At 40.0% G+C, this 13,687-nt stretch overlaps 1 protein-coding gene across 1 annotated transcript; it reads left to right on the forward strand.

Annotated features, from left to right (window-relative positions):
• Nucleotides 1–1,170: 1,170 nt before the first annotated feature.
• LOC138873564 (uncharacterized) lies at nt 1,171–11,215 on the forward strand. The gene is made up of 8 exons (XM_070152037.1): nt 1,171–1,758; nt 1,842–2,351; nt 2,785–2,952; nt 3,101–3,414; nt 3,477–3,662; nt 3,813–4,121; nt 10,403–10,482; nt 10,953–11,215. Exons 1-8 carry the CDS (start codon nt 1,171–1,173, stop codon nt 11,213–11,215), a joined length of 2,418 nt encoding a protein of 805 aa, XP_070008138.1.
• The last annotated feature ends 2,472 nt before the right edge of the window (nt 11,216–13,687 follow it).

Below are 13,687 nucleotides of genomic sequence, written 5' to 3' on the forward strand. Positions count from 1 at the left end.
ACCGCTGAAGTGAACCAGGAAAAGTGATAGGTCTACAATACCTTAGCTTTATGTTTTGATGATCTAACAAACTTACTGTCAAAGAACCAGATAAGGAACCTGACACAGTTGGTACACAACTCAAATCAACGGACTCCAACTAATGTGAGCTACTACGACTTTAGAAGATAGAGAATCAACATAGGGACCTGATACACTTGTGTTTCCGTGACAGCAGTACAAAGTCAACTGTCTACAGGTGGAAAGTGATTGCCTGCACTGTACACAGAAATGATTCAACACAGTTCTGTAGTCACTTCTCATTTGACCTACCAAGTGATTACATCATTCAAGTGATGTCATCCATTTGCATTAACATTAAACATTACAACAAAAAATCACTTGAACACTTGAGAATTCATTCAAGCATTCAAGCATCTGACATTCAAGCTTTCAATTCTCAAGTGCATTAAGAACAATGTTTAACACTACTACGGACCAGTTCCTAGAGCTAGTATTTTGTATGTCCTTAGTTGAGTTGTAACTTTGTAATTGTTCTTCATTGTAATTCCTACTTTGCTTATCTAGAAGCGTTACTTAGGAACCCCTTGTAAAACCATAAACCCTTAGTGTTTGTGTCTTGACTAGAGTTAGTCATGAGTTGAAGTCTTTGTAATAGGTGCATTGCAAAGTTGCTTGTAATAAGTGTATTACAAGTTAGTGAGGGATTAAGAGTTTAATTCCTAGATTGCATAGGTTGTAATCTAAAGTTGCTCATAATGAAGTTGAAATCCTACCAGTGTAGGTCGTGGTTTTTTATCCCCCCCTGAGCAGGGATTTTTCCACGTAAAAACTCCCTGTCTTATTTACTTACTGTTTCATTAGCATTATTAGTGGAAACGCATAGAGGACCTGGTCTCTATATAGTTTGGTGGACTCATATATTCTATCAATTGGTATCAGAGCGGGTTCTTTCTACTACGTTAACACCTAGGAATGATCCTAATGGCTGCTCCACCAAATTTTGAAGAAGGTTAGTCTACGTATAGACCACCTAGGTTCAATGGGCAATACTATGGGTGGTGGAAGACAAGAACGCATGATTTTATCATCATAGAAGATTCTGAGTTGTGGGATGTTATATGTGTTAGTCCTTACATCCCAACAAAGAAGACTGGAGACCCTCTAGTGATGACACCAAAGACCAGGAAAGAATACAACGATGCAGATATGAAAGTTGTGGAGAAAAATTTTCGTGCCAAGAAAATTTTGGTGTGTGGCATAGGACCTGATGAATACAACATGATCTCAGCTTGTCAATTCGCCAAGGAAATATGGGAAGCTTTGCAAACAGCACATGAAGGAACCACTCAAGTAAAACAATCTAAGATTGATATGCTCGCCGCTGAGTATGAGCTCTTCAAGATGAAATATGATGAATCTATTGAAGACATACACACAAGATTCACTTTCATCATAAATGAGTTACACTCACTTGGTGAAATCATTCCCAGGAACAAGCTCGTGAGGAAAATTCTTAGTATCTTGCCCAGTTCATGGGAAAGTAAAGTAAATGCTATTACTGAAGAAAAGGACTTGCAAGAGCTGACCATAGATGAACTAGTTGGAAATCTGAAAACCTACAAAATGAAGAAGAAGATAGACAGTGAAAAAAGAGAACCAAAGATGGAAAAGAACCTGGTGCTCAAAGCTAAAAACAATGACTCTAGTGAGGATGGTAGTGACATGGCCTACTTAACCAAAAGGTTTCAGAAGATGGTCAGAAGGAATGGAGGGATATCAAAAAGAGGCAGCTCCAGTAGACCAAAAAGAATTATTACATTTGTCATAAATGTGGAAAGCCAGGGCATTTTATCAAAGATTGCCCTCTCCTAAAGCAAGAACACTTCAAATACAACCCTGATAAAGCAGCAAAGAGGAACCCGATTCCTGACAAACGCTTCAAAAGGAAGAGATCTGCTGACAATGTTGTGAAGAAAGCTCTTGCAACATGGGGAGATTCCTCCAGTGAGTCTGAAGAAGAAACTGATGCAGGTGATAGCTCTATGACGGCAGTTGAAAGTGACGCAAATGAATATGATTCAATATTTGCTTTGATGGCTCAATCTGACAATGATGAAGAGGATGACAATGATGAGGTAAACTTCAGGGATGTTCAGAGAAATCTGAAATCCTACTCTCCTAAAAAACTCATGTCATTAGCAAATGTGTTAATTGATGCCTATCATAGTCTTGTAGATGATAAGGATACCTTAACCATAGATCTAGGAGATGTTGAACAAACTAGAGATGATTTGGTAGTTTGTGTAGTTGATCTGAAGGAAACCATAAGCAATCTGGAAAATAAAAAGGTGGTTTTAACTGAAAAATTGATAGTGTAGAACATGAAATAGATGATTTGGTGGTAGTAGCTATTGACTTAAAAGAAACCATTGAGAATTTCAGTAAAGAAAAAGATGATTTAGTGGAGAAAGTGACTGTTATTGAGCAGTAGAGAGATGACATTTTAGTAGTGATTGTAGACTTAAGGGAAACAATAGAGGAACTTGGAGCTAAATGTAGGCCTGGAAATTCTGAAAAAAGGGAAAGGGGTAGCTAGTGAGGCATACATTAAGCTTGAAAATGAGTTAATTGCTATGGGAACTAGTTTGTGTGCAGAACTTGAGAAAATAGGCAGCTCCAAGCAGAACTGAATAGAGTAAAAAATGATCTTGAGAAGCCCCTTAAGTGGACCTGGTCCTCAGAGGCTATTACTGGCATGTATGTTAATAATGGTGGTAACAGGCAGGGAATAGGTTTCAAAGGGAAAGAACTCCTTACAACCCGCATAGCAAATATGTTACTTTACCCAATAATTGGCTTTGTACCCACTGTGGGAACAATGGGCATTTCAAAGAAAATTGCCAAGCCAGGGTTCAGTCTCTGCAGAAAAACAAAGTTTTTGCTGAGAGAGTAACTGCTGAAAAGTGACCAGGTGCCACTCATAAAAAACGCATGTTACCTGCATGGACTAAAAGAGCACTTATTCATCCTCTTCCTTATTACGAGGGACCCAAACTTTCTTGTGTTCCTAAATCTAACCCGTGATCTCCTTGTGCAGGGAACAATGAAAGGAAGCAGTCAACAATGGTTCATGGATAGTGGATGCTCAAAGCACATGACTGGAAATACCATGGACTTTCTTTCACTAAAAGCCCTACAAGGAGGGAGTTTATCCTTTGGAAATGGGAAAGAGGGGTACAGTCTTGGTGTTGGAAAAATTAGAAAGTCACTCAATCACTCAATTGAGAATGTATACTATATCAATGGCCTTAAGTACAATCTCTTGAGTGTCTCTAAGATATGTGATAAAGGAAACAAGGTGGAATTCTTGTCCAAGATATGCGCAGTTACAAATCTAGTAACTGGTGAGTGGTACTTGTTTCCAAAAGATACAAAAACATTTATGTTGCTGATTTCGAGTTTCTACAAAGTAGTTATCTGAGTTGCTTGAAAACTAATGATGCTAAACTATATCACAGAAGACTAGGGCACGCAAGCTTCTCTTTACTGAATAAGCCAATTCAGAAGGACCTGGTTCGTGGTTTGCCTATGTCAAAGTTCAAAGAACACAAAGTTTGTGATGCCTGCGCTAGAGGGAAGCATGTAAAATCCTCATTCAAGTCAAAAAATGATGTCAGCACCTCAAAACCACTTAATCTCCTTCATATGGATCTATGTGGCCCTATGAGAGTGCAAAACAGGGGAGGAAAAAGATATATCTTTGTGATAGTGGATGAATACTCTAGATTCACTTGAACTCTGTTCCTCAGAACAAAAGATGAAACCTTTGAAGTGTTCGTAGTCTTTGTGAAGAAAATCCAAGTGAAGATAGAATCAAAAGTAGCATGTATTAGATTGGATCATGGAACAAAGTTTGACAATGCTAAGTTTGATGAATTCTGTAATGAGAATGGCATTACTCACAATTTCTCAGCCCCAAGGACTCCCCAAAAAAATGGAATTGTGGAAAGGAAGAATAGATCCCTTGAGGAAATGGCTAGAACAATGCTGATCGACAGTGGGATTGCTACGAACTTCTGGGCTGAAGCTGTCAACACTGCCTGCTACTTGGTGAACAGGTGCATGATCAGGTCTCTCTTGAAAAAACCCCCTATGAGTTGCTGTAACGACCCGACCGGTCGTTTTATGAATTAGCGCCCCGATCCCCTATTAACTGCATTCCCCGTTTTGTTTTTGGTATTGTGAGTTGTCGGGAGGATTTATTTGGAGTTTTGGAGAGTTTTGGGACACTTAATCCCTAAATAAGAGTTTAAGTGTTAGAATTTGGACCGTAGTTAAAGTAGTGTGAAGACAGCCTCGAAATGGAATTCCGTTGGTTCCATTAGCTCTGTTGGGTGATTTCGGGTTTAGGGGCATGTTCAGATTGTGTTTTGGAGATCCGTAGCTTATTTAGGCTTGAAATGCCGAAAGTTGAATTTTTGAAGTTCCGGTTCGATAGTGAGATTTTGATCTAAGGGTTGGAATGTAATTTTGAAAGTTGGAGTAGCTCCGTGGTGTTGAATGTGATGTGTGTGCAAAAGTTTAGGTCACTCGGATGAGGTTTGATAGACTTTTTGATCGAAAGAGGAAATTGGAAGTTTTGGAAATCCTTAGGCTTGGATTGGAAATTGATTTGTGATTTTAGCGTTGTTTGATGTGATTCAAAGGTTGGAATAAGTTTGTATGATGTTTTAAGATTTGTTGGTAGGTTTGGTTGAGGTACAGAGGGCCTCAGGAGAGTTTCAGGTGCTTAACGGAAGTTGATAATCGCACCTGCGTGTATTGGACCGCAGGTGCGGCACCGCAGAAGCGGTTGAAGTACTGCAGATACGGTTTGAGGCAAAATGGGATTTAACCGCAGATGCAGCCCAGGCCCCACAGAAGCGGTACCGAATCTGAAGAAAGGAAGTTGCAGGTGCGACTTGGTCTATGCTGAAGCGGGACTGCAGGTGCGGTCCCAGAGCCGCAGATGCGGTTTCAGTAGTCAGAAAAGGGGCAAAATCGAGGGTTAGTTTCAAAACCATAGAAATTGATTTGGGAGCTCGGGATTTGCTATTTTGAGAGATATTTTCACCTGGGTGTTTTTGGTAAGTAATTCTTACTCGATTTTGATTAATTTCCACGAATCTATGCTTAACTTCATCTTTTAAATTCGAATTTGGGGTGAAAAAATTTGAGAAAATTGGAAAAGTTCTTAGACCTAATTTTGGAGTTTTGATCAAGATTTTGATGTCAAATTGGAGTAATTTCTATATATATGAACTCGTGAGAGTGTGAGGATTCCGAATTTTTAAATTCTACCTGATTTCGAAACGTGGGCCCAAGGGGCATTTTGGTCATTTTTCCTAATTTTGCGTATTAGCTTAGAATTAATTAGTGGAATCAATTACTTGAAGTTATATTTATATTATGCAATTGATTTGGACAGATTTCGACTATTTGTAGTCACAGTACCTCGATCTACACATGAAAAACATGCGTAGAAAGGGCATGAGTACATCACAGCGGTACTCAGTAAGTGCCAAGCCTAACCTCGGTCGAGTAGTGACAAGGAAGGTCAGGGCCTTAGTGATTATAGTTGAAAAATGAGGTAAAACAGTATAGAATACGACACTATAATTAAATGCTAATAGTATGAAGTAACACAGGATAATAAGAACAACAACAACTATAACATAGACAAAATAATCACAGAAGGAATACAATTCAACACAGATATAACAACTGGGGATCTCTTAGTATCCTGAGGATCTCTTATTATCCTCAATATATGTGTTGGGGATCTCTTGGTATCCTGAGGATCTCTTAGTATCCTCAATATACGTTCTAGGGATCTCTCGGTATCCCTCACTACAGTCCAAGTCGATATATGTGCAGGGGATCTCCTGGAACACAAATCCATAGTCCCAAAGTAAACAGGCAAGGGGATCTCCCGGGATATCGTCCTGTAGTCCCAAAGGAAACACACAACAGCAACATGAAGAATACTCAATTCAATTCAAATTTCATACCAAGGTAAAACAGGTATTTCTAGTCTAACATGCTGCACATAATCCAAATAAGGCAGTTTGAGCAAGTAAAGCAATTAAGTCAATTAGACATGTTTCCCTAAGCTAACATCAGGCTTAAATTGCTAGTAGTATAAACAGGAAAGGAAACACAATTATAGTTATTTAATGAAAACATGATTTTCAACAATTAGCATAAGTATGCACTCGTCACCTCACGTACAAGGCATTTCAAATATAAACAATACCAAATCCTAAGGGGAGTTTCCCCTTCACAAGGTTAGGCAAGCCACTTACCTCGAACTGGCTCAAAAATCAACCAGAAACCACACTCTCGCCACGAGTACTCGACCCCAAATGACCCAAATCTATCCAAATCAATTGCATAATGTAAATATAACTTCAAGTAACTGATTCCACTAATTAATTCTAAGATAATACGCGAAATTAGGAAATATGACCAAAATGCCCCCCGAGCCCACATCTCGAAATCGGGTAGAATTTACAAATTCGGAATCTTCACACTCTCACAAGTTCATATGTACAGAAATTACTCCAATCCGACATCAAAATCTTGATCAAAACTCAAAAATTAGGTCTAAGAACTTTTCCAATTTTTCTCCAAATTTTCCACCCCAAATTCGAATTTAAAGGATGAATTTAAGCATAGATCCGTGAAAATTAATTAAAATCGAGTAAGAATTACTTACCCAAAACATCCAGGTGAAAATCTCTCTCAAAATCGCAAATCCCGAGCTCCCAAATCAATTTCTAAGGTTTTGAGACTAACCCTCGGTTCTGCCCCTTTTCTGACCAGTGAAACTGCATCTGCGGCTCTAGGACCACACCTGCAGTCCCGCTTCTGTGTAGACCAAGTCGCACCTGTGACTTTTCATTAAATGGATATTTCCACACCTACGACTTCCTTTCTGCAGATACGGTACCGCTTCTGTGGTGCCTGGGCTGCATCTGCGGTCAAATCCCATTTCACCTCAAACAACATCTGCGATACTTCAACCACTTTTGCGATGCCGCACCTGTGGTCCAATACACGTAGGTGCGATTATGATAGGTTTAGCCAACTTCATTTTTTCTCCTAAGTCCAATTTAACTTTTGTTAAGCACCTGAAACTCACCTGAGGCCCCCGGGACCTCAACCAAACCTGCCAACCAATCCTAAACCATCATACGAACTTATTCCAGCCTTCGAATCACATCAAACAACGCTAAAACCACAAATCGCTCTCCAATCCAAGTCTAAGGATTTCCAAAACTTCCAATTTCTGCTTTCGATCAAAAAGTCTATCAAACCTCGTCCGAATGACCTGAAATTTTGCACACACATCACATTCAACACCATAGAGCTACTCCAACTTTCGCAATTCCATTATGATAGTTAGATCAAAATCTCACTATCAAATCAGAAACTTCAAAAATTTAACTTTCGGCATTTCAAGCCTAAATAAGCTACGGACATCCAAAACATAATCCGAACACACTCTTAAACCCGAAATCACCCAATGGAGCTAACAGAACCGGTGGAATTCCATTCTGAGGCTATCTTTACACTCTCCGACTATGGTCCAAATTCTAAAACTTAAACTCTCATTTAGGAACTAAGTGTCCCAAAACTCTCCGAAACTCTAAATAAATCCTCGCAACAACTCACAAAAGCAGAAACAAACATGGGGAATGCAGTTAATAGGGGATCCAGGCGTTAATTCTTAAAATGACCGGCCGGGTCGTTACATCCTCCTACACTTAAATATTCGTTCGTCCTCGAACGAGCATAGAGACATACCTGAAGTAGTGAAAATATGAGGGTAACGGCTGTGCATATCCTACTTGGTCTCCAAGGTCGCCTCCTCGACAGGCTGACCTCGCTACTAAACCTTCACTAATGCAATGTTCTTTGACTTCAACTTCCGAACCCGCCTTTCCAAAATCGCCACTGGCTCCTCAACATAAGATAGATCCTTGTCCAACTGGACAGAACTGAAATCCAACACGTGCGACGGATCACTTTGATACCTTCGGAGCATCAAAATATGAAATACCAGATGAACTCCTGCCAGGCTGGGAGGTAAGGCAAGCTCATAAGCAACCTCCCCAACACATCACAATATTTTAAAAGGACCAATAAAACTCAGACTCAACTTCCCTTTCTTCCCAAATCTTATAACGCCCTTCATAGGCGAAACCCGAAGTAGAACCCGCTCTCCAACCATATAGGAAACATCACGAACCTTCCGGTCCGCGTAACTCTTCTGTCTAGACTAGGCTATACGGGGTCTATCCTGAATCACCTTAACCTTCTCCAAAGCATCCTGAACCATGTCTGTGCCCAATAATCTAGCCTCAACTAGCTCAAACTAACCCACCAGGGATCTACACCGCCTACCATATAAAGCCTCGTACGGTGCCATCTGAATGCTGGATTGATAGCTGTTGTTGTAGGCAAACTCCACCAATGGCAAGAACTGATCCCAAGACCCTCCAAACACAATCACACACGCACGGAGCATATCCTCAAGAATCTGAATAGTGCGCCATGACTGTCTGTCCGTCTGAGGGTGAAATGTTGTACTCAACTCCACCCGAGTACCCAACTCATGATGTACGACCCTCTAGAACCATGATGTGAATTGAGTACCTCTATCTGAGATGATGGAAACTGGAATACCATGCAGATGAACAATCTCCCAGATATAAATCTATTACATCTCGCGATTTTCGTATGTTAAAATTTCGTTTTCAGTTAATCGACGTAGACTCGGGGATGAGATCATCTTGATGTTAACGTACTTACGCTATTTATAGCAAGCAATAAATAAGTGTTATGAAGGACAAAGGGGTACACGAATTAAAGAAAACGAGTTTTGTTGAAAGTGGCCAATTTGGAATAAAATATGGGTGAAGCGATAATACCTTATAATTATGAACTAGTACCATGCAAGGTACCATATGACCATGGTAGTATAATATATAAAGTATATATGAAGTATTTTAAAAATATATAGAATTTTAAGTAATTTGTGATAATTTTTAAATTATGCGGGTAATTGATTAATTACCGGATAACAGAATATTACCTAGTTAACTAATAAGTGGATAAAAATTTATAAATTAACCCCCCACACACGTGGCAAGAAGCCACCTAAGTCAAAATATGACTAAGAACTCACTTATGCAAGATGTCACTTATGAGAAATGATGACTAACCAAGATATCTTTATCTGCTAAGATTAATTATGAATCAAATGAAATTCTTTCAAAACTTAAAGAACCAGAAACGTTTTTCCTTTCAAGACTTCAAGGGAGCCACAAACTTTACTATCCTAAAGTAAAGTAATATCCATCTTTCTTGGTTTGAAAAGTTTCAAAAACAAAACTTAAGAAAAAATTCGTTTAACATTTCAAATTTCGTTCAAGAATTTCGCAGAAGTAGATTTGTTCAAATAATTCAAGAAATAGGTATGTTAAGGCCCTCCATTCTTTCTTTTGGCATGGTCCAAATTATTCTGAAAAAACGAGAAAACACACAGTTTCCATAAATTACTCCATTCATAGAATTATTAGGGGTGTCTATATTCTTGATTTCCCATGAAAATTATTATTATTTTCTGTTCATGAGTCTCAGAATAATACGTAGTTGGAAAAGTTTATCCGGAACGAATATTCAGATTTTGAAATATTTTTCATGCATTTCACTCATGTGCATTGACCCATGACTAGATGGAGTTATATATGCATATATATATATATATGTAAATATATGTATATGGGATATAGGAAATGGTTACGGCCTTATATACGCCCCACCACCTTATCAGCTGGTATATGTTGATGATGTTGCCCTTAGTGACCGAGACGATATGATGAGATGCCCTCAATGGCTTGATGATATTATGTACACATATAGATATGAATGACACGACATTTATACGCACGTGCATGATATTATAAACGTTTCAGAATTTACAAAGTTATTCAGATTTAAAGATGTGTTTCTGTATTCCATGTTTCATCTATGTCCTTTACGTACTAATTTTCATGCCTTACATACTCAGTACATTTTTTCGTAATGATGCCCTATTTCACGGGGCCTGCGTTTTATGCCCGTAGGTCCAGGTAGGCAAGCTGACGGTCCCCTTCTTAGGATCCCTGATCAGCGAGAGTTGGCGTGCTCCATTTGATCCGGAGCTGCTTTTGATTGTGGTATGATACATTTGTATATATATATGTATATGGGTATGATGTGGCTCAGTCCAGTCTTTGTACAATTATGTTTCTGTTAAAGTTCTGTGAACAATATATCTAGTTTGATTGTATGTGGCCTTGTCGACTTTCAGTGTTGGATGTATAGTTGTCTATAGCAGCCTTGCTGGCTCGCCCACTGTGTTCTACATGTATACGTACACATGCCTTGATGGTATGTTTCCTTCACGTATGTTATTTTCGTAATGCAGCAGATGTTATACAGGTTCATATCTTAGACGCATGCTTAGGGGTGTTTGACAGATAGGACTCAGGCACCCAACACGGCCCATCGGTTTGGGTCGTGACAAAAGTGGTATCAGAGCAGTTCTGTCCTAGGGTTGTCCACAGACCGTGTCTAGTAGATTCTTGTTTATGGGTGTGTCGTGCACCACACTTATAGACAAGAGGCTACAGGACATATAGGATGTTATCCTCTCTTTTTATCTAAGATCGTGCGATACAAGAATTCATGCTCCTCACAATATGCTATATTTTCAACGATGCCTCCAAAGAGTACGGCCGCCCAGAAGGGAAAGTCCGTTAATGGTGAGACTACTAGTCGAGCGCCACGATTTACCAGGGCTCGGGGAGAGTCTCATAGTGAGGTTCCATCTCTGACTTCACATACTCTACCCTTTCCAGAAGAGCTCCGAGGGGCACCAGCTCCAGTGCCCGCCACTGTACACTTAGTACCTCAGCCGGATGTGCCGGGTCAAGAGATGAGAGATGCTATTCAATTATTAACCCGATTAGTAGCTGCACAGGCTCGTCGTCAAGAAGTAGGTATTGGTCATGCATATAGGCCCGTTAGTGCGAGGGTTCGTGATTTCATTAATTTAGACCCTCTAGTATTTATTAAAGCAGATCCAAATGAGGACCCTCAAGTATTTATTGATAGAATGTAGAGGACATTAAGGGCAATGAAGGCCAATGTGACTGAGTCTGTTGAGCTTGCTTCCTATAGACTCCGAGATGTTGCAGTTAATTGGTATGAGTCGTGGGAATTATCTAGAGTTGAGGATGCCCCTCTAGCAGTATGGCAGGAGTTTACAAAAGGTTTTCTCCATCATTATCTGCCACCAGAGCTTAAACGGGCCATAGTTGATAGGTTCTTGACCTTTCGGTAGGGTAGCATGAGTGTTCGGGAGTACATTCTTCAGTTTGATTCGTTGGCTAGGTATGCTCCCACTATTGTATCTAAGATGGAGTACCGAGTTCACCAGTTCGTGGTGGGATTAGAGCCTTACTTGCTTAATGATTGTATATCGGTCTCGCTTCAGCCAGACATGGATATTTCTCGTATTCAAGCATACGCTCAGGGTGTAGAGGAGCGTAAATAGAAATAGAGGGCCGATCGTGAGCATGATAGAGCCCAGAATAAGAGTGCGAAGTCTTCGGGTGATTTGGTGAGTTTCGAGGTGGTTAGAGGCAATAGTACTCGAGGTATCCATCCCAGCCATTGGCTAGCGTACCCCCTCAGTTTGACGGTAAGAGATTTGATCGTTCTACATATTCAGGGTCTGGTCAGAATTTTAGGGCGTCAGGTTCTCAGTATAGGGGTGAGTCAAATCAGATGAGGCCACCCTTGCCACGATGTACTCAATGTGCTAACCAACATATCGGGAAGTGCCGTATGGGATTAAGTGTTTGTTATACTTATGGTTATCTGGGCCACGTTATGAGGGATTGTCCGATGAGAGGTGATGCAAGCATAGCTCAGCCAGCGGGATCTGTAGCTGGTTCGTCATCATTAGTACGCCTCCTTGGGCAAGGTCCCCAAGCACCAACAAGTCATGGTAGAGGCAGAGGCGGAGCATCTAGCTCGAACAACCCTCAGAATTGCATTTATGCATTGGGAGGACGACAGGACCAAGAGTCATCGCCTGATGTTGTTACAGGTATATTATCAGTCTCCTTATATGATGTATATGTGTTGATTGACCCAGGTTCCACCTTATCATACGTTACTCCATTAGTTGCTGGTAAGTTTGGAATAAAACCTGAATTGGTTAAACCTTTTGAGGTGTCTACACCTGTTGGGGAGTCGGTGATAGCTAAGTAGGTATATAGGGGTTGTATAATAATAATTCATGGCCGATCTACCATAGTAGACTTAATTGAGTTAGATATGGTAGAATTTGATATTATAATGGGTATGGATTGGTTGGCTTCTTGTCATGCCAACGTTGATTGTAGATCAAAGATAGTCCAATTTTAATTTTCAGGGGAGCCTGTTTTGGAGTGGAAAGGTAATACAACATCGCCTAGAGGAAGATTCATTTCCTATCTCAAGTCAAAAAAAATGATCAATAAGGCCTGTATTTATCATTTAGTTCGGATTCAGGATATGGAAGTAGAGTCACCAACCATTCAGTCCATCCCAGTGGTTAATGAGTTTCCCGATATTTTTCCCGATGAACTTCCGGGTCTGCCACTAGAGCAATAAATTGAGTTTTCTATTAACCTACTACTAGATACTCACCAAATATCTATTCCTCCCTATAGAATGGCCCCCATAGAACTGAAAGAGTTGAAAGAGTAGCTAAAGGACTTACTTGAAAAAGGCTTTATCAGACCTAGTACATCACCGTGGGGAGCACCTATTTTGTTTGTGAGAAAGAAACATGGTTTCTTACGAATGTGTATTGATTATAGGCAGCTGAATAAGGTGACGATCAAGAATAAATACCCGCTCCTGAGAATTAATGATTTATTTGATCAGCTGCAAAGTACCAAGTATTTTTGAAAGATAGACTTGAGGTTCAGGTAGCATCTGGTAAGGGTTAAGAATGAAGATATTCCGAAGACAACATTCAGGACTAGATATGGGCACTTTGATTTTCGGGTTATGTCGTTAGGTCTGACCAATGCCCCAACAATATTCATGGATTTGATGAACCGTGTGTTTAGGCCTTTTTTAGATCTGTTCGTAATTGTATATATTGACGATATATTGGTATATTCTTGTTTAGAGGCTGAGCATGCAAACTATCTGCGTACTGTGCTTAGAGTTTTACAAGAAGGGAAGCTCTATGCAAAATTTTCTAAATGTGAATTCTGGTTGAACTCTGTAGCCTTCCTTGGGCTTGTTATTTCGGGTGAAGGTATCCAGGTGGATAAATAAAAGATTGAGGAAGTAAAAACTTGGCCTAGTCCTACAACACCGATGGAGGTCCGTAACTTTCTTGGTTTGGCAGGTTATTACAGGAGATTTGTGGAAGGATTTTCTTCCCTTTCAATGCCTTTGACAAAGTTGACTCAGAATGGAGCACAGTTTCAATGGACTGATGGTTGCGAACGGAGTTTCCAGGCATTAAATGACAGATTAACTTCAGCACCGGTTGTAACGGTTCCAGAAGGGACCTATGGTTATGTGA

This window comes from Nicotiana sylvestris, chromosome 7 (genome assembly GCF_000393655.2).
Source record: "Nicotiana sylvestris chromosome 7, ASM39365v2, whole genome shotgun sequence".
NCBI lineage: Eukaryota > Viridiplantae > Streptophyta > Magnoliopsida > Solanales > Solanaceae > Nicotiana > Nicotiana sylvestris.